Here is a 26,443-nt window from a genome sequence, read left to right as displayed (position 1 = left end):
ATATTTCTTGACATTATGTGATTTACAGTGAATTGTTTGAAATTTTTAAATTTGAAAAAATTCAAATAAATTTTTTTCTATTTTAAAAGCTTTAATTTAAATTCATGTTTTTCTAATATTGTGCTCAATTGAGTAAAGTTTAAGATTTAGTAGAAAAAATTATTCATGACTTAAGAAAATTTTCAAAATTTTTAAGATTTTCTAAAATCACTCAAAATTAATATTAATCATACGTAATGTTGAACAAAATTTTGTTTTTTGTGGAAAATTCTTAAAATTTACATTAGTTTCAAACATTTTATAATAACAACTAATAAAATTATAACATTTAAACACAATTAATACATTAAAAACACTTTAGTTTTTGAAATGAATTGAATTTTGTTAATTTTTTAAGTTTCAACTAATTAAATTTTATTTGTAGAGTTTTATTTTAAATTTTTGGTTTTGTAAAATTATACTAAATTTAGTTAAGTTTCAGATTTAATAAGAAAAATGATTAAATGTTAAGAAACTTTTAAAAAATTTTATGATTTTCTAAAATAACCTCAAAATTAATATTAATCATACGTACTGTTGAACAAAATTTTGATTTTTGCAGAATATTCCTAAAATTTACAGCATATTTCAAAATTTTATAATAAAAACATATGAAATACTGGCATTTGAATAATATTAAAACATAATTAGAACAAAATTTCTTTTGATTGCTTTTAGAAGGGGTCAAAATGAAGATGTATTTGAAAAAAAATTTCTGATTTTTTACTTTTTGCAAAACATTTTCATAATACTTCAGCTGTGGCTTTAAAATAATTCAAGCAATTGAAATACTACACCCTTACGTATGATAAATATGTTACAAATATTCATACGTTCCAGACTAAACATAATTATTAATAATCATACGCTATGTTAAGTTCTGTAAATGAAAAATATATTAAAAAAAACTTTTTAATAACTGCTTTTAATAGATGTCTCAACAATTATACATGTTTCAGTTTTAATTTGTGGCCCCAAACTGTTACATACAAAAAAACTCTGATATAAAAACTGTCTATGCATGATTTTTTTACTTTATTACAAAGATGTCTCTTTATATTTACGTGCTTGCTGGCTTCTAAGTGAAACGTTATAATAATTTCAATAATAATAATAATGTTGCCAGGCATAAAAAGGTCTTTTAATGAGCATGTTACTTTATATAAATTGTTCGTGCAGTATATAAAGCCATATAAAATTATACATATGACAATATTTATCCACAATAAATATACAAATCCAACAGTCTGCCTATTAAGTTGCTCTGCAAATGAAGGAAACTAATAAAAGGGAACACTTTTCTTAAGGAAATAAAGAAACACCTTTAGTTATTGTAATATACATGAATTACTAGCTACAGTACAAGCTGTTACCTCTATACAGATAAAATCTAAGAATCTCTGCCACATCCTAAAAGATACTGCTGTTTGGAATCCAAATAGGGAAAGGCATGAAGCTGCTGCTGTTACCTCTTCTCTAAATCCTCCTTTAAATATATTAACATCTTTTGTGTCTTTTTTTTAATGTGAAAGGCAGGTAGAATATTGTGTTTGCTACATAATGTTGCATATATTTTTATAAATTATTCATGTGATTTTGAGCATATAGTAGGTACTTTTATATTCAAGCATGTAGCTGGGTTTTTTTATTTTTTGCTCTCCAAGACACACAAGTACCTGGCATAAAAGCCAATGAATATTACCAAGATCAGAACAAGACACATTTCAAATTAAAGACAAGGGATTAAAGCAAATGCTACAATACGAAAAGTGCTAAGGAAAACGTGCGTTTTACACAATAAAATTAAAATAAAATTCATGTGTGAATATTTAAGGGTTCAAGTTGTTGTTTTAGGTAAATTTGTTTTAATTTGTTAAGGGATATGACAGTAAATGAGTAAATCATACATTATGGGAAGCAAAACAGCTTTAACAGCTCATTTTCAAGGTTAAATAATACAAATAAGCAAGATTTTACAGCAAAACTTAACTAATATTTCTGAAGACTGTCTATAAAATCATTTTTAATATTGAAAACATATGGAATACACACTTTATGGAACACACACATATGGAACATCACTTTATGCTACCATTTTTGCTTTAAAAATATCGAAAAATTATTTATTTTCAACAAAATCATTAAAAAATAAAATTTTGTTCTTGGTTGCGTATGATTAATATTAATTTTCATATAATTTAAAAAATCTTGAAAATTTTTAAAAATTTCTTAAGGACTAGTAATTTTTACATTCAAATTCAATAGCTTACTAAATGTACTACATTTTTAAACAATTTCAAACAAAAAAAATTCATGAGAAGTTATTTTATTAATTCATTTTACTTTAATTTTCAATGTTCTGGAACAATAATCTTTAATTTAAAACAAAATATGGGAAACAGAACTGTAAATGTCACGTTATAGACCAAAAAATTCTGAAAAATTATTTATTTTTAAGTAATTTTTTCAAAAATTAAAATTTTGTTCCATGGAGCGTATGATTAATATTAATTTTCACATAATTTAAAAAATCTTGAAAATTTTTAAAATTTTCTTAAGGACTAGTAATTTTTTCTTTAAAATTCAATAGCTTACTAAATGTATTACACTTTTAAACAATTTCAATAAAAGAGAATTCATGAAAAGCTATTTTAATGCTTCATTTTACTTAAATTTTCAACGTTTTAGGACAATAATCTTTTGTTTAAAACAATATATGGAAAACAAAACTGTAGTTGTCACGTTCTAGACATAAAAATTCAGATTTTTTTTATTTTTAAGTAATTTCTCCAAAAAAAATAAATTTTGTTTCATGGAGCGTATGATTAATATTAATTTTCATATAATTTAAAAAAATCATCAAAATTTTTAAAATTTTCTTAAGTACTAGTAATTTTTTCTTTAAAATTCCATAGCTTACTAAATGTATTACATTTTTAAACAATTTTAATCAAAAATAATTCATGAGACGTTATTTTAATGCTTAATTTTACTTCAATTTTCAACGTTTTTATGACAATACTTTTTAATTTAAAACAAAATATGCAAAACAGAACTGTAAATGTCACGTTCTAGACCAACAAATTCTGAAAAATTATTTATTATTAAGTAATTTCTTCAAAAATTTAAATTTTGGTCCATGGAGCGTATGATTAATATTAATTTTCATATATTTTACAAAATCCTAAAAATTTTTAAAATTTTCTTAAGAACTAATAATTTTTACATTCAAATTCAATAGCTTACTAAATGTATTACATTTTTAAACAATTTCAATAAAAAATAATTCATGAAAAGTTATTTTATTAATTCATTTTACTTGAATTTTCAAAGTTTTGGGGCAATAATCTTTAATTTAAAACAAAATATGGAAAACAGAACTTTAAATGTCACGTTTTAGACCAAAAAATTCTGAAAAATTGTTTATTTTTAAGTAATTTCTTCAAAATTTTAAATTTTGTTCCATGGAGCGTATGATTAATATTTATTTTCATATAATTTTCAAAAATAATCCAAATTTTTTAAATTTTCTTAAGAACTAGTAATTTTTACATTCAAATTCAATAGCTTACTAAATGTACTACATTTTTAAACAATTTCAAACAAAAAAAATTCATGAGAAGTTATTTTAATAATTCATTTTACTTCAATTTTCAATGTTTTGGAACAATAATCTTTAATTTAAAACAAAATATGGAAAACAGAACTGTAAATGTCACGTTCTAGACCAAAAAATTCTAAAAAATTGTTTATTTTTAAGTAATTTCCTTAAAAATTTAAATTTTGTTTCATGGAGCGTATGATTAATATTAATTTTCACATATTTTACAAAATCCTAAAAATTTTTGAAATTTTCTTAAGTACTAGTAATTTTTTCTTTAAAATTCAATAGCTTACTAAATGTATTACATTTTTAAATAAAATTAAATAAAAAAATTATAGAAATTTTCAATATTATTTAAAATTGTTCCTATTAATCTTTAATTTTAACACAAATTTGGAAACCAAAACTATGACTGACACTTGCTGTTATCCTTCTTACCCAATAAATTTTGAAAAATTGTATTTTTAAAGCAATTTATTCAAAAAACAAAATTTTGTTCGCTGGCTGCGTATGATTAATATTAATTTTTATTAAAATTTAGAAAATCATCAAAATATTAAAAATTTCCATAACTACTATAAAATTTTACTATTGTAAATAACACTTTACACAATTTATTACCATATTATTAAATTTAATTTAAAAAAAATTCATGAGCAACTGTTATTCTGCTTCATTTTATTTAAAATATCCCTTCAAAACTTTGTTTGTTTCCATTTTATCCCTAGTGTTACAATCAAAGTGTTTACGTTTCACTGATTATTAAAATAGTTTAAATATTTACACTACTAAAACAGAAACCTCGTTAATTTGAAAAGCATTTTGCTTAAATGAAATTGCAAAAAGCTCATATTAAAGTCCACATGAAAACACACTAAAGTGTTGCTACAAAAAGTTACATTTCATTAAAAACGTTAAATACCGAGAAAAAAGATAACAAATGAGCAAAGAAAGAAAGTTTTTTTTTTTTAAATTTATGAAAAACTACATTAAAATTGTTTACACAGCATTAAGCAAATATTTAAATTGAAAACTATATAATTAATAATTAAAGCTATAAAGGGTTTTTAATATAAAAAAACAAAGAAAAAATTAAAATTTTTTAAAAGAATTTTTAATAAATAGATACAAATCTCTTTAATTTAATAGATTTTATTTTAAAATTTTTAAAAATGTTGTAAATTTTACCTATTATCTTATGATTAATATTAATTTTCTTATAATTTAGAAAATTAGCCAAAATTGGTTTATTTTCCAAAGCTTTAAATACTTTTATGAGTAAATTTAATACTTAACAAAATTTATTATAATTTCCAGACAAAATAATTCAAGAAACAAAGATTTAAAAAAGTTCTGAAAAAAATTCCAAAAAAAAAATGTTTTTCTTTAAATTTTTCGAAGTTTTTTTAGGAAATCTTACAACATTTTTTTATTAAATAGCTATAAATCTCTTACATTTATTTGATTTCATTATAAATTTTTCAAAAATATTATGAATTATAGGAATTTTCTTCTAAAAACTAAATTTTGTGTAGGGGTGCGTATGATTAATATTAATTTTCTTATATTTTAGAAAATTAGCCTAAATTTATTAATTTTCTTATAATTTAGATACTTTTATTAATAAATTCCATACTTAACAAAATTTCTTACAATTTCTTGACAAAATAATTCAAGATATTTCAAGAAAAAAAGATTTAAAAAAGTTGATAAAAAATTCAAAATTTTTTTTTTTTTTAATTTAAAATTTTTTTAGAATTTTATAGAAATCTTACAACTTTTTTTAAACAACTAGTTACAAATCTACTTAATTTATATGATTTTATTATAAAATATTTAAAAATGTTTTAAATTTTAAAGATTTAAAAAAGTTGATAAAAAATTCAAAATTTTTTTTTTTTTAATTTAAAATTTTTTTAGAATTTTATAGAAATCTTACAACTTTTTTTAAACAACTAGTTACAAATCTACTTAATTTATATGATTTTATTATAAAATATTTAAAAATGTTTTAAATTTTAGCAATTTTCTTCTAAAAACTAAATTTTGTATAGGGGTGCGTATGATTAATATTAATTTTCTTATAATTTAGAAAATTAGCCTAAATTTGTTTATTTTCTTAGGTTTTAAATACTTTTATTACTAATATCAATACTTAACAATATTTCTTACAATTTGTTGCTTAAATAATATAAGATAACTCTCTAATTCATATTATTTTTTTGTTTTATATTTGGAAATTATTCTTTAAATCAAAAAATATGTATTCTTTTCCATTTGATTATTTATTTATTTATTTCTATAGCTTTTAATCCTGTTGTTTGCATTTTAAGCTGTATATATTTACAAAACAAAATCCTATTAGTTGTAATACCTAGACGCCCTCTAATAACACTTTATGGCATTAAATACCTAAACTAAATAAGATTTTGTTTTACATTTAAAGCAACTATGTTAAATTAAGAGATAACATTACAATTTAGCAAACAGAAAAACTAGAAAAAAGGAACCTTTATGCCTGGTAAACCACACATAAATTCACACACATAACTACCACATGTTTGTATTACCAAAGGATTAAATTGTTGCTATTTCAAGTCACAACAGAACTAAGCAATAAAATAGCAAATGCCTTTAGAAAAACAAGGTTTTGTTTAGATGGATTTCTGTTATTTTTTTCCACATGATTCCTACAAAAAAAATCCTTAAACAGCACACAATTACTCATGTAATTCTTACAAGTTATTTACCTAAAATATTTTAGTTTTGTATAGTATTTATTCAAACACTTGAGCAAAGCTATAGATACTGTGTAACAGAGCTGCAAAATTTTTAATTATAATTGTTCATATTTACATATTTGTGTTAATTATGCTTTTCTTTATTGCTGTATCATTTCAACTTGTTATTAATTGTTACATTTTCGCAGAAATTTCATATGTTGATATTTCTTTTGTCTAGCAACATTGCATTTATCGTTGTAATTAGCTCTTAAAAATTTATCTTCATAATGAATGAATGTTATTAATGATGGATTTGCTTTTTTAATTGCAATGACAAAACCCAAACAATAGTGCTTAAATAATATGACAGTAATTAAACTCTAAAAGATAATTACAAGCTGGTTAATTAGGAGATAATGAATAAAAGATAAGAAAACCTTAGAGAAATGTAGAAATTATAGCTTAAATCATGTTAATATAGAGAATTTAATGAATGAATCATTTAATAAGGCAGGTTTTTGTTATAACAATTGATAAATCTGTATTAAAGTTTTGAGTTTTTAGGCTACAAAGCTAAATTTTTAAGATTTCTTAAAATCAAGAAAAATTAATATTAATCATACGCAACCCCTTAACAAAATTTTATTTTTGATAAAAATTAAAGAAAAACTTTAATTTTTCAAAACTTTTTTAACAAAAACTTAATAAAATTCAATGATCTTTAATAATATAAACAATTAGAAAAAAAATTTTGAAAATTTCTTTATAAAAATTTTAATTTTCAAAGAAATTTAAGAAAATTTTAAAATTTTTTAAATAATTTTTGTGATCTTTAATAATATAGATAATAAAAAAAAAAAAATTTAAAATTCCTTACAAAAAATTAAAAATGTTTGAAAAAAAATTCAGAAAATTTTAAAATTTTTTAACGAAACCAAATCAATTTCCATGATTTTAATAATAAACTACACAAAAAAACAAGTAATTTTTTTAATTTTTTCAAAATATTTTTTTTTACCCAAAAACTTTCAAGTTTAAAGTAATTTTATAACATATTAACCCCTTTCATTTCAATTCCTAATCCACAAACTTGTTATAAATTTAGTTCACAACTGAATCCTGTTCCAAAAGTAATAAAAAATATAGGAACATTTTATTTTAAACAGGATTTTCTAAAATAAACCAAAAATTAATATTAATCATACGCCCAGTTGAACAAAATTTAGTTTTTAAAGAAAATATACAAAATTAAACAATTATTTAAAAATTTTATAACAAAAACTAATAAATCATAGAGATCCAAATCCATTTAAATAAAAAAAATACCAGAAATCTTAAAAATTGAAACCTGCAGCCATCACAACGTATGATTATTATGAATTTATTTTTTTAACCCAAAAAATATTTACTTTTCTCTAAAGTTTTTTGGAATATTCATAAAGCGAGGAGGAAAAGGGCCAAAATTCAATATCTGACAGCTTTAAAAACAAACTTTTTCAATTATAACAAAAAAAAGTAACAAATAAAATTTTTTGTGCAAAAATAATCAAAAATCATATTATAAAATGTCATTTATTTTGGGTTTCACTCTCTCTGTTTTATGTCACAACAAAAATATTACAATAAATAACAACAATAATTTGCCAATATTAATTTGTATTTGTATCTTTTTACTTGTGTCATTTGCAGGTTTTCTCTCATGGGACGTAGCTGATTGTCATGTCGATTTGGAAGAGGAACTTAATACAATAACACAACATGCCCCTGAAGGAGAGGAAGCACGTCACGGTAAGTCAAATGGAAATAAATTTATAGGCCAACCTGTATTTTACACGACAATAACGTTACAAGACAATTAAAAATCATGATATGGAAAAAAAATGTAGAAATGAATGAATAAAAAAAGGGGGAAAACGAAAAAGGGAAACAATTTATGGAAGATAATTAGGAAAGATGACACAGATTTTTTCAAGCGAAAAGATTATTTTGGGTTAAAATGTAAAATTGAAATGAAATTAAACGAAAGTTTAATCTTAAAAATTTCGAATTTTCATTAATTCTTCATGTGAATGCTTGAATTATAAATATATAGAGCAGAAAAATCAAAAAAGTACTTTTTTGGAAAAAGGTACTTTTTTGTAAAAAGGTACTTTTTTGGAAAAAAGTACTTTTAAGAAAAAAGTACTTCCATGAAAATTACATTACAGTTGTTATTTTAAAATTTTTTTGGTTTTATTTAGAGTCCTTTAATAAATAGCTCTTTTTCTTTATTTCTCTCTTCATTTCTCTTTGCTGAGAGCGTATGATTGATATTATTTATATGAAAAAATTCTAAATAAATCATACGCTTCGTTGTTGTTTAAAATTTAAAGTTTTTTCATAGTAATTCTTTTGAATTTGTAGTTTAATTGAAACTAAATTTGTTTTTAGCAAACTTATTCATTTATAAAATTTTAGTTTATGCTTAAACAAATTCACAAAATTCAAGTACATTTTTCTTTGGCTTTCGCCACTAAATCAAAAACTTCCTGTATGCTATTTAAATAATAGAAAAACTGCTAACAAAAACTAAAAATCCTTTTTCCACTTTTCAAAACTTAACAGGCAACTAAAAGAAATGTATAATTATATAATAACACATATGTGGGGGTTTCTAAAAAAACAAGTGTAGTGCTCCCTTTTGCCATTAAAATCTACTTTAAAGGCTTGTGCCTATTACCACAATAACAGGCTTATTAAAGTATATTTTCAACAACACATTGCCATATTTAAGCCCTGTAACAAATGCAATTTTACTTTATGAATTGGAGAACGACAAAAAACGAACATACATGGTAACTTACAAAACTCATGTAGGCTCCTTGTTTATGGGCTTCTGTGGGTGGTGTTTTTTTTTTTTGGCATATTATTATTATAATAAGCATCAGGAGCTGTATATTGTAAAGCATAAAAGCTGTAGTGTTGTTGTCAAATTAAAATTTCATAGCCAGGTGCAAATGGCATGTTCATGTTTCATTTATAAAGCTAGGAATATGCAGAGAAATGTTTGCTAAACATGCAAATTTTCTATTATAATTTATATGAATTTCATTTTGCTGTAAATTCATTCACACAAAAACCCATTATAAAATTCATGTAGTATGTTATAGTTATTATAGTTTTCTCTTTATTTCTTTATTTTATTTAATAATGTTTTCTATACTTGTTGGTTTTTGTGTAAACTGCAATTTTCTCCAACAAAAATGTAGCCATTTGTGTAATTTGTTGTTTATTAAAGTACCAGTAGTTGAATACCCAAACAAATTCCAGTAAAATGTTTTATTTTATGTCATTAATGGTTGCTTGATTTTCAAAATTAATTTTATGCAACAATTAAGGGATTTTTTTTTGTGGAAAAAAAGTTTAAATAAATTAAATTTTTATTGTAAAAAACTACTGCAAAAATTACTTTTTCTTTAGAAAAGTTTGAAAATATCGCTGTTTTTCATAACAATTCTTTGAAATAGCAAATTTTTTACCCAAAAATTTTTTTTTTTTTAAAAAAGTACTTTTTTCAAAATAAGTACTTTTTTCAAAAAAGTATTAATTTTTCCCAAAATGACATTTTATAAAAAATAATTAGCATCAGAATAGTTTATTTTTCAAAAATGTACAATTTTTTCAAAAAGTACTTTTTTTAGAAAAGTACCTTTTTGAAGAAGTACTATTTATGAAAATTACTCTTAACTAATTAAAAAATAATTTCTTTTAAAATTAACAACTTGACAACTCTTTTCAAGGAAAATAAATGACAAATATCAGAGAGTACTTTTTTGAAAAAGTACTTTTTATTTTTTACAAAAAATAATTTTTCCAAAAAAAGTACTTTTTTCAAAAGGACTAAAAAAGTATTAATTTTTCGCAAAATGACATTTTATAAAAAATAATTAGCATCAGAATAGTTTATTTTTCAAAAAGTACCTTTTTCCAAAAAGTACTTTTTTGAAAAAGTACTATTTATGAAAATTACTCTTAACTAATTAAAAAATAATTTCTTTTTAAAATTACCAACTTGACAACTCTTTTCAAGGAAAATAAATAACAAATATCAGAGAGTACTTTTTTGAAAAAGTACTTTTTATTTTTCACAAAAAATAATTTTTCAAAAAAAAGTACTTTTTTCAAAAGGACTAAAAAAGTATTAATTTTTCCCAAAATGACATTTTATAAAAAATAATTAGCATCAGAATAGTTTAGTTTTGAAAATGTAGATTTTTCCAAAAAGTACTTTTTTAGAAAAGTATCTTTTTGAAAAAGTACTATTTATGAAAATTACCCTTAACTAATTAAAAAATTATTTCTTTTTAAAATTACCAACTTGACAACTCTTATCAAGGAAAATAAATGACAAATCTCAGAGACTACTTTTTGAAAAAAGTACTTTTTCTAAAAAAATATATATAACTTTTTGTTTAGAAAACTAGGCTGAAATTTGTTAAAAATACTTTTTTACAGAAATTACTTTTACCAAAATTTCTAAAAAGTACTTTTTTTTATGAAATTTGATAACATTTTATTAAAGATTTACAAAAGAAAAATAAAGTCATTAAAATTTTTTTTTCAAAAAAGTACTTTTCTAATAAAGAGAAATTAAAAAATGTACTTTTTCCAAGAAAATTTATATTTTCTTAGTTAAAATTTATATTTAAAGGGAATAAGGCAGAAATTCCTTAAAATAACTTTGGCTCAAAAAGTACTTTTTAAAGTACATTTTCTAAAATTTCTGAAAAGTCCTTTTTTCAAAAACTAATAATAAAAATAAATAAAATCACTAAAAAATTAACTTTTTTTCAAAAAGTACTTTTCTAATTAAGAAAAATGTATGAAGTACTTTTTCCAAAATTCCCAAAAAGTACCTTTCATTCAAAAATTTATTAAATTTCATTAAACTTTTATAAAAAATATGTAAAAATCTCTAAAAACTACTTTTTTCGAAAAACTTCAGAGTACTTTTTGGTACTTTTTAAATTTTTTTGGAAAAAAGTACTTTTTCGGGTTTTCCACATAATTTTTTTCATAAAAATAACATTTTTCAAAATAGTACTTTTTTTTGGTACTTTTACAAAAAAGTACTATTTTGCTAATTTCAATTTAATTTTCCATTCAGTTTAATTTTTAAGCCAATTTTTTCATAAAAATTGGATTTTTTAAAAAAGTACTTTTTTGGTACTTTTCTAAAAAAAACTACTTTTAAGTTATTTTCAACATAATTTTCCATTTTAATCATTAAACTATAATTTTTTCACCAAAATTAATGCAATTTCTTAACTAAACTTAATTCCTTAAGCTTTTTACCACCACTACATATGATTATTATTTAAATTCTTAAATATTACTCATTCGCTTAAGGGTCCACACAAAATTAAGCATTTTTTTTATCAACATTTTCTGCTTGAAAACATTATTTTATCATTAATTTCCATAACATTACATTTACGTATTTAATTGCTTGATTAAAATTATAATGACAAAAACGCAGTACGGCCAGAGATTTGTTTTATACAATATTTTATATTTTAATGTCAATATGGAAATTTGAATAAGTTATAAGCAAGTTATAACCTTTTCAGATTTACTCATTTACCTTTTTTGTAATTCTCTTTACTATTTTTTTATTAATCCACCTGCCATGGCTCAGAATGAATGCATAACATTCATTCATTCAGTTTGTCTGTTTTTTTGTTTTTGTTTTTGATTCCTGCTTCTAAAAGGAAATCCTTGTTCTGATTCAAGTTCGCACGTTAACATTAAATGATGTTGATGAGTGAGTATATACATATAACTGGGTGTATTTTGTTGAATTTATTTATAAAATAAAACAAGAATTATTTTAAATCATATCAAAATGTTCATAGAAGCGTAACGAGTGTTGATAGTATTGACAGATGTCTGCAAACATGTTGAACTTTTCTGTTTTTATTTTTTTTTTGTTTTGCTTTTTTCCGTTTGCTTCCTCCACACAAAAGAGGATGAAGTTGTTACTATAAATTGTTTGGATTCCTAAGGGCTTTAGACAACCATTGTTATGTCATCATCATCATCATCGTCATCATTGTCATTATTTCAGTTTCTGTATGGGAATTTCTTTCTTTCCTTTATTTGTGGCCATAAAAAAGGAAACGTTTTTTATCTTTTAGTCTCTCTCTGTGTGTGTATTTTTTATAATACAAAAGCCATGAAAATAATTAGAGACAATTAAAAATTGTACGTTATAAGTAAAATAAAACAGATCTATTTAATTCCTTTTTAAAAAGCTTAAACAGTTTTAATTACTAAAAAACAGGAGGACAAAAATAGAGAGCTAAACTAAAGCATTTTACTTCTATAGGTTTTCAGAAATGTAAAATAATGAAATACAAACGATTTCTATAACTTTTGTATGCAAAGTTAAGATGAAAAACAAAAAAGTACTTTTTCAAAAAAGTACCATAAAAGTACTTTTTGAAAAAAAGTTAATTTTTATGAGAAAAATTTACTTGAAAATTAAATTGGATAGAATTTAAATTGAAAACCACAAAATAGTACTTTTTGGAAAAAGTACCAAAATATGTACTTTTTGGAAAAAGTACCAAAATATGTACTTTTTGAAAAATTTTATTTTTATGAAAAATTATATCAATAAATAAAAAATATTAAAAGATTTTTATGAGAAAAGTACTTTTTGAGAAGTTTTTTTTAAAGTATAAAAGTACTATTTGGAAAAAATTCAGTTTTTATGGATAATTTAGTCAAAAAAACGATAGATTGATAAATATAAGATGAAAAAACAAAATAATACTATTTTAAAAAATGTACATAACAAGTACTTTTTGAAAAAAGGGTATTTTTATTGGGAAATTAAATTAAAAACAAATGAAAAAGAAACGTTAAAGAAATTTTCTGAAAAAAATTATTAGATTTATATTTTTACTACTTTTTTTAAAAAGTACTTTTTTACTACTTTTTTCAAAAAATTTATTTTTAGGTTTTAAAAAACCGAAATTTTTTTAAATCATTTAAAAAAAATATTTTTAGTGAATTTTTATTATTTTTAAAAAAGTACTTTTTTACTACTTTTTTAAAAAAATAAGTTTTTTGTTTTTTTATGACAGAAATTTTAACAGAAATAACAAAAACGATAGACTGATAATAATAAGATGAAAATACAAAATAATTGTACTGAAAAAGTACTTTTGGGAAAACGGGCATTTTTATGGAAAATTAAATTAAAAAAAGTACTTTTTGGAAAAAGTGTATTTTTATTGGGAAATTAAATTAAAAACAAATGAAAAGGAAACGTTAAAGAAATTTTCTGAAAAATATTATCAGATTTATATTTTTGCTACTTTTTCAAAAAGTATTTTTTTACTACTTTTTTCAAAAAGTACTTTCTTACTACTTTTTTCAAAAAATGTATTTTTAGGTTTTAAAAAACCAAAATTTTTTTAACTCACTTAAAAAAAATATTTTTAGTGAATTTTTGTAATTTTTTAAAAAAAGTACTTTTTTAAAAAATGATGTTTTTTAAAAAATGAAGTTTTTTGTTTTTTAAAATAGAAATTTTAACACAATTAACAAAAATTTGTACTACTTTTCTACAAAAAGTACCTTTTTGCTTACTTTTTTACTACATTTTTTAAAAAAATTAAGTTTTTGATTTTCAAAACACAAATTTAAGAAAAATTTCTACCACAAAATTCTTGTTTTTTCTTGTTCGCTTTACAAAACCAGAATTTTAATACATTTAAATCAATTTTTACTAATTTTGACCAAAAAGTACTATTTTACTACATTTTTTAAAAAGTACTTTTTTACTACTTTTTCCAAAAAGTATTTTTTTCATTAAATAGCAATAAAAAACTACTTAAAAAAACCGTTATTTTAATACATTTAAACAGATTTTTACAACTTTTGCCTAAAAAGTACTTTTTTACTACTTTTTCCAAAAAGTACTTTTTTACTACTTTTTCCAAATTTTTCTCAAAAATGAAGTAGAAAACCTCTTAATTTTTCATAATTTCCATACATAACACAAAAATTACTATTTTTAGAACCCCCTTTGCCATAAATAGTTGTTTTTTCTCCTTGTTTTTTATTTCTATCATCTTAAACCTATTTTTTTTGTATAAATTTTTTATGCATATCACAAGACTGTGATTGAAAGCAATGCTTTTTTGCCTTAAGTAAAATCGAGTAAAAAAAAAATTTTAGCTTTTCTTACGCAAAAGGAAAGGTGGACTTTTTAAAACACCCCTAAGGTCATTTGTGTAAAAAAGAAATCGTTTAAAGCAAAAACTTTAGTTTAGCTGCATTTTCAGAAAACAAACAATAAAAATCTACAAAAAACTGGGAAAGTGGAAAAAACAATAGTTAAAATTAATGAGGAAGAATATCATAAAGATAAAGATAAAAGTAGATTTTATTTCTTTAAGATTCAATGCAAATGAAATACTAAAAAACAAAGAGATTTTACAGAAAGTTCTTATGAATATAAGAAATCAATATAATTTCGTTCAACATTACATATTTCTTACCAGCTTCTTTTAAGAAACAATAAAATAGTTTTACTGCTTTAGAACATTTGTTAACAACATCAATGATAACGACAGCAACAACATAAATATGTTGCAGCTGCCTAAAGTAAAGTAGTCAACAACTATGTTTAAGTACTACAAGTACGAGTATTTATGTGTACGCAATGTGTAGAGCAAACAATAGTAAAACTCTTGTAAATACAAATGAGAACAAATGGATAGAAAGAGATGGAGAGTAAGTGAACTAGAGTATTTGATAAATAAATTTATGTTGGGCCTTTATTTACAACAATATTGTGAATGTGAATTGTATGCAAATGAGGCATGTTTCATTTACATACACAAATATTTTACAAAGACATTGTTGGGTAGAGATTTAACCCTTGAAATGGGGGGAGAAAATTAAATAAATTTTTACTACTTTTTTTATTACTTTTTACACTTTCACTACTTTTTAGAAAAGGTACTTTTTTTCTTTTTACTACTTTTTTCAAAAAAAATATATTTTTCTCATAATAATAATCTTTTTAGCTTAAAAATCACTATTTTACTTCTTTTTGCAAAAAGTACCATTTTTTTAACTTTTCTAAAAATGTATTTTTTTTACTACCTTTTCAAAACATTACTCTATTATTAATTTATTATTTCAAAAAGACTCTTTACTACTTAAATATCAATATTTTACAAATTTTTTCTAACAAAATCACACTTTTACTACTTTTTCAAAAAAGTACTATTTATGTACTACTTTTTTCAAAAATTGTTTTTTATTAATTTTTCGTGAATACTACTTTTTTACTACTTAAAAATCACAATAGTACTACTTTTTACAAAAAGTACTTATTTACTACTTTTTTAAAAAATTTACTTTTTATTATTTTTTTTTCGAATAATAATTGTTTAATGCTTAAAAATATGTTTTTACTACTTTCTTCACAAAGGAACTTTTTCACTACTTTTTGAAAAAAACTTGTAAAAAGTACTTTTTGAAATTTGTTATATTCACACATTTTTAAAATTTAACTTAAAAAATGTTATCCAAAAATATACTATTTCATTACGTTTCTGAAAAAAGTACTTTTTGAACATTTTTTTAAGCTTTTTCCAAAATACTTTTTTACTACTTTTTAACAATATTAAAATCCCTTGATTTTTTTCAATTTGAGTTAAATTACAAGTAGTTTACTTTAAAACATTATAATTTTGCATTTTTTTTCAAAAAAGTACTTTTCTTACTACTTTATCAAAAATTGTAAAAAGTACTTTTTGAATATTTTAAAATAAAACAATTTTTTTAAGCGAAGTATATTAGTGGACATTTAATTTATGAACTTTACAATTTTTCTTTTTCAGAAAAATATATTTTTACTACTTTTTAAAAAAATTAAAAAAAGTACTATTTGAAAATGTTTAAATTTCAAAAATTTTTCAATTTTAATAATATTAGCAGAATTTTGTTTTGTAAATAGTAGTCTTTAAATTTTTTCCAAAAAAGTACTTTTTTAATACTTTTTTCAAAAATAATTTTTGTAATTTTTTTAATTTTAAATCATATAAAGAATAATTTACTCATTTAATACTACTCCTTTTAAATTTTTCTGAAAAGTACTTTTTTACTACTTTTTAAAAAAAATCAAAAAATTACTTTTTTACTAATTTTTTCAAAAATCCAAAAAAAAAATTGTAATTTTTTTAATTTTAAATCATATAAAGAACAATTTACTCATTTAATAGTACTCCTTTTAAATTTTTCGGAAAAGTACTTTTTTACTACTTTTTAAAAAAATCAAAAAAAATATTTTTTTTAATTTTAAATCAATAAAGAATAATTTACTCATTAAATAGTACTGTGGTTTTACTTTTTTCTGAAAAGTACTTTTTTACTACTACATATTTCAAAATATAAACAATTTGAAAAAAGAACTTTTTTATTTTTTAATAATTATATGGAATAATTCAATTATTAAACATTACTCATTTACTTTTTTCCAAAAAAGTACTTTTCCAAAAAAAAAAATTAAAAAAGTACTTTTTTACTACTTTTTTAAAAAATCCAAAAAATTTTTTTTTTTTACTTTTAAATCATATAAAGCATAATTTACTCTTTTAATAATACTCCTTTTAAATTTTTCTGAAAAGTACTTTTTTACTACTTTTTAAAAAAATAAAAAAAGTAATATTTTACTACTTTTTTCAAAAATCAAAAACAAAAAAATTTTAATTTTTTTCCAACCACCATTTACTCATTTAATAATACTCCTTTTAAATTTTTCTGAAAAGTACTTTTTTACTACTTTTTAAAAAAATCAAAAAAGTACTTTTTTACTACTTTTTTCAAAAATCAAAATTTAATTTTTTTACCAACCAACATTTACTTATTTCATAGTACTCCTTAAAATTTTTCTGAAAAGTACTTTTTTACTACTTTTTAAAAAAATAAAAAAAATATAATTTTTTTTAATTTTAAATCATATAAAGAATAATTTACCTATTAAATAGTACTGCTTTTACTTTTTTCTGAAAAGTACTTTTTTACTACTATTTCAAAAATTTTAAAAAAGTACTTTTTTGAATTTTTTTCTTTCTTAATAATTATATGAAATAATAGACTTATTAAACATTACTCATTTACTTTTTTCCAAAAAAGTACTTTTTTACTACTATTCCAAAAAAATAAAAAAAAGTACTTTTTTCAAATTTTTATATTTTCTATATTTTGACAAAAAAAAATCTTTTTTCAATAAAAAGCTTCTTAAAAATTGTAATATTTTAGTAATTTACCTATCTTACCAACTTTTACTACTATTTTTCCCATAAACATTTTCTAATATAACTTCGAAATTTCTTTTAAACCAGCCCCTTAAAGGTTTAATTTCCTTTATTTAAAAAAAAACAATAGCAGATATTTTCCTTACCCCATTTATGCACAAAAAAAAAACTCATGTTCACATTTGTGTCTTAAACTATTAGATAATGGAAAATATTTTAGTGACACTTCAAAAGAACATTTTTCTTTTTTGCTGGGTTTTTTCTCAATACTTTAACATTAAGACACACAAACAAAATAATAACAATAAATGATGTGTTCTAACATAAAGAACAACAAAAATTCTGTTTAATTTACTAACCTTTGTAACAGGAAATTTATTGAAAAAGAACATGTAATATTTTAAAATTTACATAATAAATATGTATGTAAAAGGTTTTGTTGTGTGCCTAAAAGTAGGCAAGGTTTTTTGTGTGTAACATTACAACAACAAAAAATAGATATATGCAAAATATACCTACAACAATAAAATGTTAAAAGTAGATAATAAATTCTTAAAATAGCTTAGAGAAAAACTGTAGGAATGTATTGTTTTTTACAGGGTGTTTAGAAGAGTGAATGCCCAAAAAGCCTAAAAGTAGGCACGTGTTTTTGTTTTCAATTTAAATTTATGGAAATTGATGAAAATTATGTAATTTACATGTTGTTTAATTTTAATACATTTTTATGAACTCCTTAAAATAGGCTTTAAAAATAATACTCAATAATTTTAGGCTTTTAAACTAAAACTTATTAAAATATTATATTTTATTATAATCAGTTTGTTTAATTTAAAAATAAACCTGCCCAAAAGTAGGCTTTAGTTTAATATTAGCAAGCCTAAAAATATTCTGCATTTATTGAAAAAAAAGTCTATAAATTTTAGGGAAATAAAGAGAAAAAGCAAATATTCTTGAAATCAATATTAATTTTCTGTATTTCTTTTTTCTTCTCATTTGATTTGATTAGTATCTATGTATATAAAATTATTTATGTTGCACAATAAAGACATTTATTACGTGTTGAAATATAAGAATGTGTGTGTGTGTTTTGTCTGTTTTGAAATTTAATTATAATGATTGACAATTGTTTAAATTACTAAGGATACATTTTCATTAAGGGTTTTATTGTAGGCTGTAAATAATACCAAAATACATACATACATATACCTACAATGTTTGTCTTCCTCTCAGACCCCTAGATATAATATACATATAGACACACAATTAATTGCATGTTGGATTAGAAATGGCTTTAAGATAATAGACACTTTGTGAAAGATTAATTACTTTAAAAGGCAACAGCAAAACAGGGAAAGATGAAAGTATAGAAAGCCAAGCAGAGGCTGTAATAAATTTCTTGCAACACTAACTTTTGACACGTACGTAGTAGTATTGTTGACATGGTATATAATAAATTAGATTTGAAAAAAGACATCATATCATAAGTTAAATTTAATAATGAATTGAAAAGTGGGAGAGTAAATCTCAACCTCTAACAAAAATTTTACAGAATTTTTTTTAGTTTTTTACAAAGAAATTGTTTCTTTTCTAAATTAAATTTAAAAATTGAGAACATTTTTAGAAAAACAGAAAAAAAAATTTTTTACAAAAAATTGTCTCACATTTTATTTCATAACTTTTTTTCTATTGAACCGATTTTGTTGATTTTCAATACCATACTGCCTAGGTCTCTGATAAACATTTCAGGTGAATCTTATTAATTTCGGTTCAGTATTTTGGGCGTGATACTGATTTACACACACATTTTGAAAAAAATTGTTAAATCGATTTTAAATTCATTATTTACAGTTCAAGAAACCATCAAAAAGACGCTTTAAAATGGCGCAACTTTCCATCATACATTTTTATTCACTCCAGCAGTAGATGTCTCACATTTTGTTTCATAACTTTTTTTCTTTTAAACTGATTTGGCTGATTTTCAATACCATACTGCCTAGTACTTTGATAAACATGTCAAATGAATCTTATTAATCTGGGATTAGTATTTTAGACGTGAGCCTGATTTACACACACATTTAGAAAAGGGAAATTAGCTAAAATGATTTCGAATTTGCTATATATTCTTAAAAGTTAATTATTTTCTAAAGCTTCGTCGAAAGACCATTAAAAAGAAGCTTAAATAAAGCTGAGCAAAAATTTAAACAGAAACATTATTTTTTCCAAAAAAAATGTCTCATATTTTGTTTCATAACTTTTTTTATTTTGAACCAATTTTGTTGATTTTCAATAGCAAATTTCCTAGGACCATGATAAACATTTCAGGTGAATCTTATCAATTTCGGTTCAGTATTTTGAACGTGAGCCTGTTTTACACACACAATTGAACATATATTTATCGAAAATGACTATGAATTTGAAGAATGCTTTTAAAATTCATTATTTTAGAGTTCGAGAGACCATCAAACAATGTTGAAACGCTTTTAATTCCCTCCACCAGAGGTTGTCTCTTATTTTGTTTCACAATTTTTTTTCTTTTGAACCGATTTTGTTGATTTTCAATACCAAGCATTCTAGTACTATGATAAACATTTCAGGTGAATCTTATTAATTTGGTTTGGGTATTTTGAACAAGAGCCTGTTTTACACACACATTTGTACATGTATTTATCTAAAATGACTATGAATTTGAAGAATGCTTTTAAAATTCATTATTTTAGAATTCAAATGCTGTTGACACTAAGAAACAAAGTTTTTAATTCACTCCAGCTGAAAGTTGTCTTACATTTTGTTTCATAACTTTTTTTCTTTTGAACTGATTTTGCTGATTTTCAATACCACACTGCCTAGGACTTCGATAAACATGTGAAATGAATTTCATTTATTTGGGTTAAGTATTTTAGACGTGAGCCTGATTTACACACACTTAGAAAATAAAAAATAGCTAAAACCATGTCGAATTTTCTGTACGTTTTTTACCAATCATTATTTTCTGAAGCTTCGCCAAAAGACCATTAAAAATAGGCTTAAATAAAGCTGAACCTAAGCAATAAAAGAGTTTTCAATTCATTCCACCGAAGGACCATTTAAGCCAAACTGAAATTTACAAGCAGCAGCTTCCAGTTTAGTTTGTATAAATAAGCATATCTGAACAAATTTAAGTGAAAACATTAAAATTCTGTTTTCTATTTGTTTTTTTACTTTAATTTCCCCTAGTTTATTACAAATCTAAGAAAAAATCTTTAGCATTGTTTCTTTATTCAAAAAAAAATCCTTTTCAAACCATTGATAGGCTTCATTTAGTAGCCCTGAAATCTCAATCTCAAAGGAAATTAACTGGGGCTATTGTTTTCAATATTAACAGTAGTAATAATGAAAAACTATATTTTGAAATAATTTTTAATTATTTTCCAATATGTTTGCCAACAATTTTTACATAATGTAAACACAGAGAAAAGGGGAAATCCTTGATTTACTCTTTACAGTTGAATAAAAATCTGTTGTTTTTAATATTAAAAAACAAAAAAAAAACCAAAAGCAGGCAAAGCCATTTAGTAAAATAAAGATTTATATATGAAAACATTTTAAATGTTTATATTCATGGTCATAAAGCATAAAATTGCTGTAATATTTAATACAAACTAGACTTTAATACATAAATTAAAATGACCTAGGCAAGAGAGCTTTCATTTAAATCTCCCCTAAATATTTTATTATTTCCACTAATTTTCTCCTACTCTCTAAAAGACCCTGTAATAATTACCTTGGCAATAATAAATTATTGCAAAAAATTTGATTTTTTTATATAAAAAACTTTAAATTTAAAGAGTTTTTATCCACAAAAAATTTATTTTGTTTTAATTAACAAAATTTCAATAGCTCTTGTTTATGCTTTTATTGTTGAAATATAACATATACTAGTTTTTTGTCAAATGAAACGTCAACAATGCCTTTGGGTGTTTCAAAAAACACTTTTAGTTGGTCAACATACAACTTTTTTTTCTATTTATTTGTTTTTAAGCAAATATACATGCAATGTTTTAAATACTCTATAGTTTTTTTTTGTAAGTTTGAGGGTAAAAAAATATAATAAAGCAATTTGTGTATGAAATATGATCTGGAAAAATGTTAATTTAATCGTTTCCAATTAGCAAAAATGTAGGAAAGTGTATTAAATTATGGTTGTCAGGGGAATATACACAAAAATGAAACCAAATCTAGTTAGAATATTAAATCTTAAATTGCTAAACAGTTACACCCTTTCTACATTTTGATAACTGTTTCCATTTCAATTTGTATAAAAATTACAACAACAATCTAAACCACAACAAAATATAAATTAAAATCTTGTACTCTTGTAAGCTATTAAAACAAACAATAATGTTGAAACAAAATTTCAGTAGAAATCTAATATTTTTTCAAGCTTATCCCACATTTTGTTTCATAACTTTTTTTCTTCTAAACCGATTTTGCTGATTTTCAATAGCGAAATACCTAGGACTATTGTAAACATTTAGTATGAATCTCTTTCATTTCAGTTTGATATTTTGTGCGTGAGGCTGATTTACACACACATACATTTAGAGAAATATAGCTAAATCAAGTTTAAATTTGCATAACTAAACGTTTCTTATTTTTAAACTTCAAAAAAGGTTTAAACAACGCTGTATGTTTGCATTCAAAGACTTTTTAATTCATCCACCATATAGTGTCTCATATTTTATTTCATAACTTTTTTGCTTTTCAAACGATTTTGCTGATTTTCAATACCAAACTGCCTAGGACAGCGATAAACATTTAGCACCGATCTCCTTCAGTTCTGTTTGATATTTTGAACGTGAGGCTGATTTACACACACACACACTTAGAGAAATATAGCTAAATCAAGTTTAAATTTCCATAACTAAACGTTTCTTATTTTTAAACTTCAAAAAAGGTTTAAATAAAGTTGTATGTTTGCATTCAAGAACTTTTTAATTCATCCACCATATAGTGTCTCATATTTTATTTCATAACTTTTTTTCTTTTGAACCGATTTTGCTGATTTTCAATACCAAATTACCTAGGGCAGTGATAAACATTTAGTACCAATCTAATTCATTTCAGTTTAATATTTTGAACGTGAGCCTGATTTACACACACATACATTTAGAGAAATATAGCTAAATCATCTTTAAATTTGCATTACTAAAAGTTTCTTATTTTTAAACTTCAAAAAAGGTTTAAACAAGGCATTATGTTTGTATTAAAGGACTTGGTACTTCACTCCACCATATAGTGTCTCACATTTTGTTTCATAACTTTTTTTCTTTTGAACCAATTTTGCTGATTTTCAATAGCAAATTGCCTAGGACTATGATTAACATTTCAAATAAATTTCATTAATTCCTGATTGAAATTTTCAACGAGAGACTGATTTACACACACATTTTTAAAGAAAATTAGCTAAAACGGCGTTAAATTTGCATTATTAAACGTTTATTCCTTTGATAGTTCAAAGAGAAATTAAAACAATGCATCATGTTAGCATTAAAAGACTTTGTATTCCACTCCTCACATTTTCTTTCACAATTTTTATACCCTACACCACCATAGTGGGGAGGGTATTATGCGTTTGTGCAGATGTTTGTAACGCCCAAAAATATTAATTTAACACCCACCTTAAAGTATACCGATCGACTTAGAATCACTTTCTAAGTCGATTAAGCGATGTCCGTCCGTCCGTCCGTCCGTCTGGTTGGCTGGCTGGCTGGCTGGCTGGCTGGCTGGCTGGCTGTCCATGTAAACCTTGTGCGCAGAGTACAGGTCGCAATTTTGAAGATATTTCAATCAAATTTGGTACATATTATTTTTTCGGCCCAAGGACCAAGCCTATTGAAACTGGCTGAAATCGGTCCACTATTTCACCTAGCCCCCATACGAATGTCCTCCCGAAATTGGACTTTATCGGTCATAAATGTTTAATTTATATATGTATCTCTACAAATTCCGCTCCAAATAAGTTTTATATAAACAAAATTCATGTCACCAAATTTTGTTACGATCGGTCCATAATTAATCATAGCTCCCATATAGACCCGCTTCCGAAAATCACTTTAACGTGCATAAATCGCTTAAAAATGTTGGTAAACACACAAAATTCAACATAGTTAACTTTAATATAGACATAAATGACACGACCTAATTTCATGGTGATCGGTCCATAATTGGTCATAGCCTCCATATAACCCCACTTCCGAAAATCACTCAAAAATATCAATTATTGAAATTTTAAAAGAAATTTTGGTTTGCTCTTTTACTTAGTGTAGGGTATTATATGGTCGGGCTTGACCGACCATACTTTCTTACTTGTTTTTCTATTAAACCGATTTTTCTGATTTTCAATACCACATTGCCTAGGACTATGATAAGCATTTAGTACTAAGTTCATTGATGTCAGTTTGATATTTGGAACGTGACACTGATTTACACACACCCTTTTGGACATATAAAGCTAAAATGACTTTGGATTTACAGTATTTTCCTCGTTTACTAGTTTAAAGTTGAAAAGTTCATTAAATAAAAGCTTAAACAATGCTAGAACTAAACAAAAAACTTTTTCATTCTTTCCACTAGTTAATGTCTTCAATTTTGTTTCACAAATTTTTTTCTTTTGAACCGATTTTGCTGATTTTCAATAGCGAAATACCTAGGACTATTGTAAACATTTAGTACCAATCTCGTTCATTTCAGTTTGATATTTTGAACGTGAGGCTGATTTACACACACACACATTTAGATAAATATAGCTAAATCAACTTTAAATTTGCATAACTAAAAGTTTCTTATTTTTAAACTTCAAAAAAGGTTTAAATAACACTGTATGTTTGCATTCAAGTACTTTTTAATTCATCCACCATATAGAGTCTCACATTTTGTTTCATAACTTTTTTTCTTTTGAACCGATTTTGTTGATTTTCAATAGCAAATTGCCTAGGACTATGATTAACATTTCAAATAAATTTCATTTATTTCTGATTGAAATTTTGAACGTGAGACTGATTTACACACACACATTTAGACAAATATAGTTTAAATTTGCGATATTCTCTGCAAATTTGAAATTCCATTGCTGCATGTTTACAACAAAGGATTTTGTAATTCATTACACCTCCATCATCTACTTGAAAAATAATTAAAAGAATTTAGAAGCCTCGTAAACACAAGGCTTAAAACTGCTCAAAACTGTAACCCTTCTTCTAAGACCCTCGTATGTGAAAACATAAAACTCTCCACATGAATTCAGATTCCTGTTTCATTGTGTGTCTCTAACCCAAACATCCTTCCGTTTTGCTTAATAATCACCAACAAAAAAAAATCCAAAACAAAAAAACCTGACCTGACATAAAACAACTCCCACGCATAAATTGTTCCACACACTGAGATACTAAAATAAATTTCATGAATTTTAATAAAAAGCCAACACACACACAGAAAATACGATTAGAAACCTCGATTTCGAAGCCACACAAAAGGGAAAATAACCACAAACGCTGTAAATTGAAAACAAAAACATAAAAACAGACATTGTGTAGCATACTTTTGGGTCAGAGGATATTGTGAAGCATACTTTTATATGCAGCAATACACACACACTTTTCCACACAAGGCAAAGCCATTCAACCTTACATTTTCATACGAGCATTCTGTTGTTATGTCTGCGGTCACAAATTTACGGTTGACAAAAAAATTAAGGACACTTTTTTTTAGTTTTATGAATTATTTGTTTTTTTGCTCAAAACACAATGCGGGCTACACAACTACATACGTTTGCATGTGTGTGGATATGACCACAACAACACACATTTTGTGTTGTTTTATTCATTCAAAGCCTGGCAAATATTTGCCCGGTTGATAATCAAAACTCATAAAAGATGTTTGAAAAGAAATTAAAACTCATTTTGTAGCATACATTTGGGGTTTCATAAATCCTACAGCTTGGCAATTAAAACCAGATTTTATCTAATGTTTAACTCTGCTCTCCTTTTTGTTTTTTTTTTAATTTCCAGGCGAACGACTCATTCAGTATGCTAGTGAAAATCTAGTCACTGAGGTTTTAATACATCCTCAATACAATACTCTTATACAATGTATGCGTAATATGCTTAGCAGTTTTACTCGCCATCGTCATATAATCCATGCCGGTTATACATTCTCGGGCAATGGTTCCTGGATACTACAGGTAATATAAGAATCTCTTTTGCTTACAAATTTATTTTCTAATTAAAATTTATTTTACTTATCTTCTAGGATGGAACCTTTTCGGTTGGCGATTTTTCTGAAGCATTTCAAGAGCATGATGTACAAAGAGTTATACGCGCCTATGCAGACACCATAACAATGAATATACATTGTGCTGATAGTGGTCTGTGGCATACGTTGCCCGATAAGAGCTTTGCTCGTCTATGTAAAATACGCATCAATCCTGTTGATGTTTTGGACACCAGCAGTGAGAGCATTAATGCTTTTATAGGTATGTTATCCCTCTCTCTTGCTTCCATTAATGAACTATATTTTTAATTTATTTATCTTGCAGATTATCTTGCTCCCATGTTGGTACCCACCTCCATACGTGAACTACTTGAGACCTCGGATGTTGTGGGCAATATACGCTTTACACATCCCACTTTATATGTCTTCCCCGGCGGCCAGGGTGATGCTGCCTTATTTGGCATTAATGGTTTTAATATGTTGGGTAAGCTCTTCTCAATTTCAATCCA

The 26,443-nt window shown here is 23.7% G+C and overlaps 1 protein-coding gene across 1 annotated transcript in view; it reads left to right on the top strand.

Moving 5' to 3' along the window:
* LOC135958749 (microtubule-associated protein futsch) overlaps positions 1 to 26,443 on the top strand; it is a 102,752-nt gene that overhangs the window by 53,492 nt on the left and 22,817 nt on the right. The window contains exons 2-5 of the mRNA XM_065509643.1: positions 8,056 to 8,154; positions 25,733 to 25,905; positions 25,974 to 26,196; positions 26,260 to 26,418. Coding sequence (XP_065365715.1) covers positions 8,056 to 8,154; positions 25,733 to 25,905; positions 25,974 to 26,196; positions 26,260 to 26,418 — 654 coding nt within the window. The remainder of the gene's footprint in view (positions 1 to 8,055; positions 8,155 to 25,732; positions 25,906 to 25,973; positions 26,197 to 26,259; positions 26,419 to 26,443) is intronic.

The sequence above is a fragment of the Calliphora vicina genome, chromosome 4 (assembly GCF_958450345.1).
Source record: "Calliphora vicina chromosome 4, idCalVici1.1, whole genome shotgun sequence".
NCBI lineage: Eukaryota > Metazoa > Arthropoda > Insecta > Diptera > Calliphoridae > Calliphora > Calliphora vicina.
Note: the sequence above shows the minus strand (reverse complement) of the source record. Positions and strands in the feature narration are given on the sequence as shown.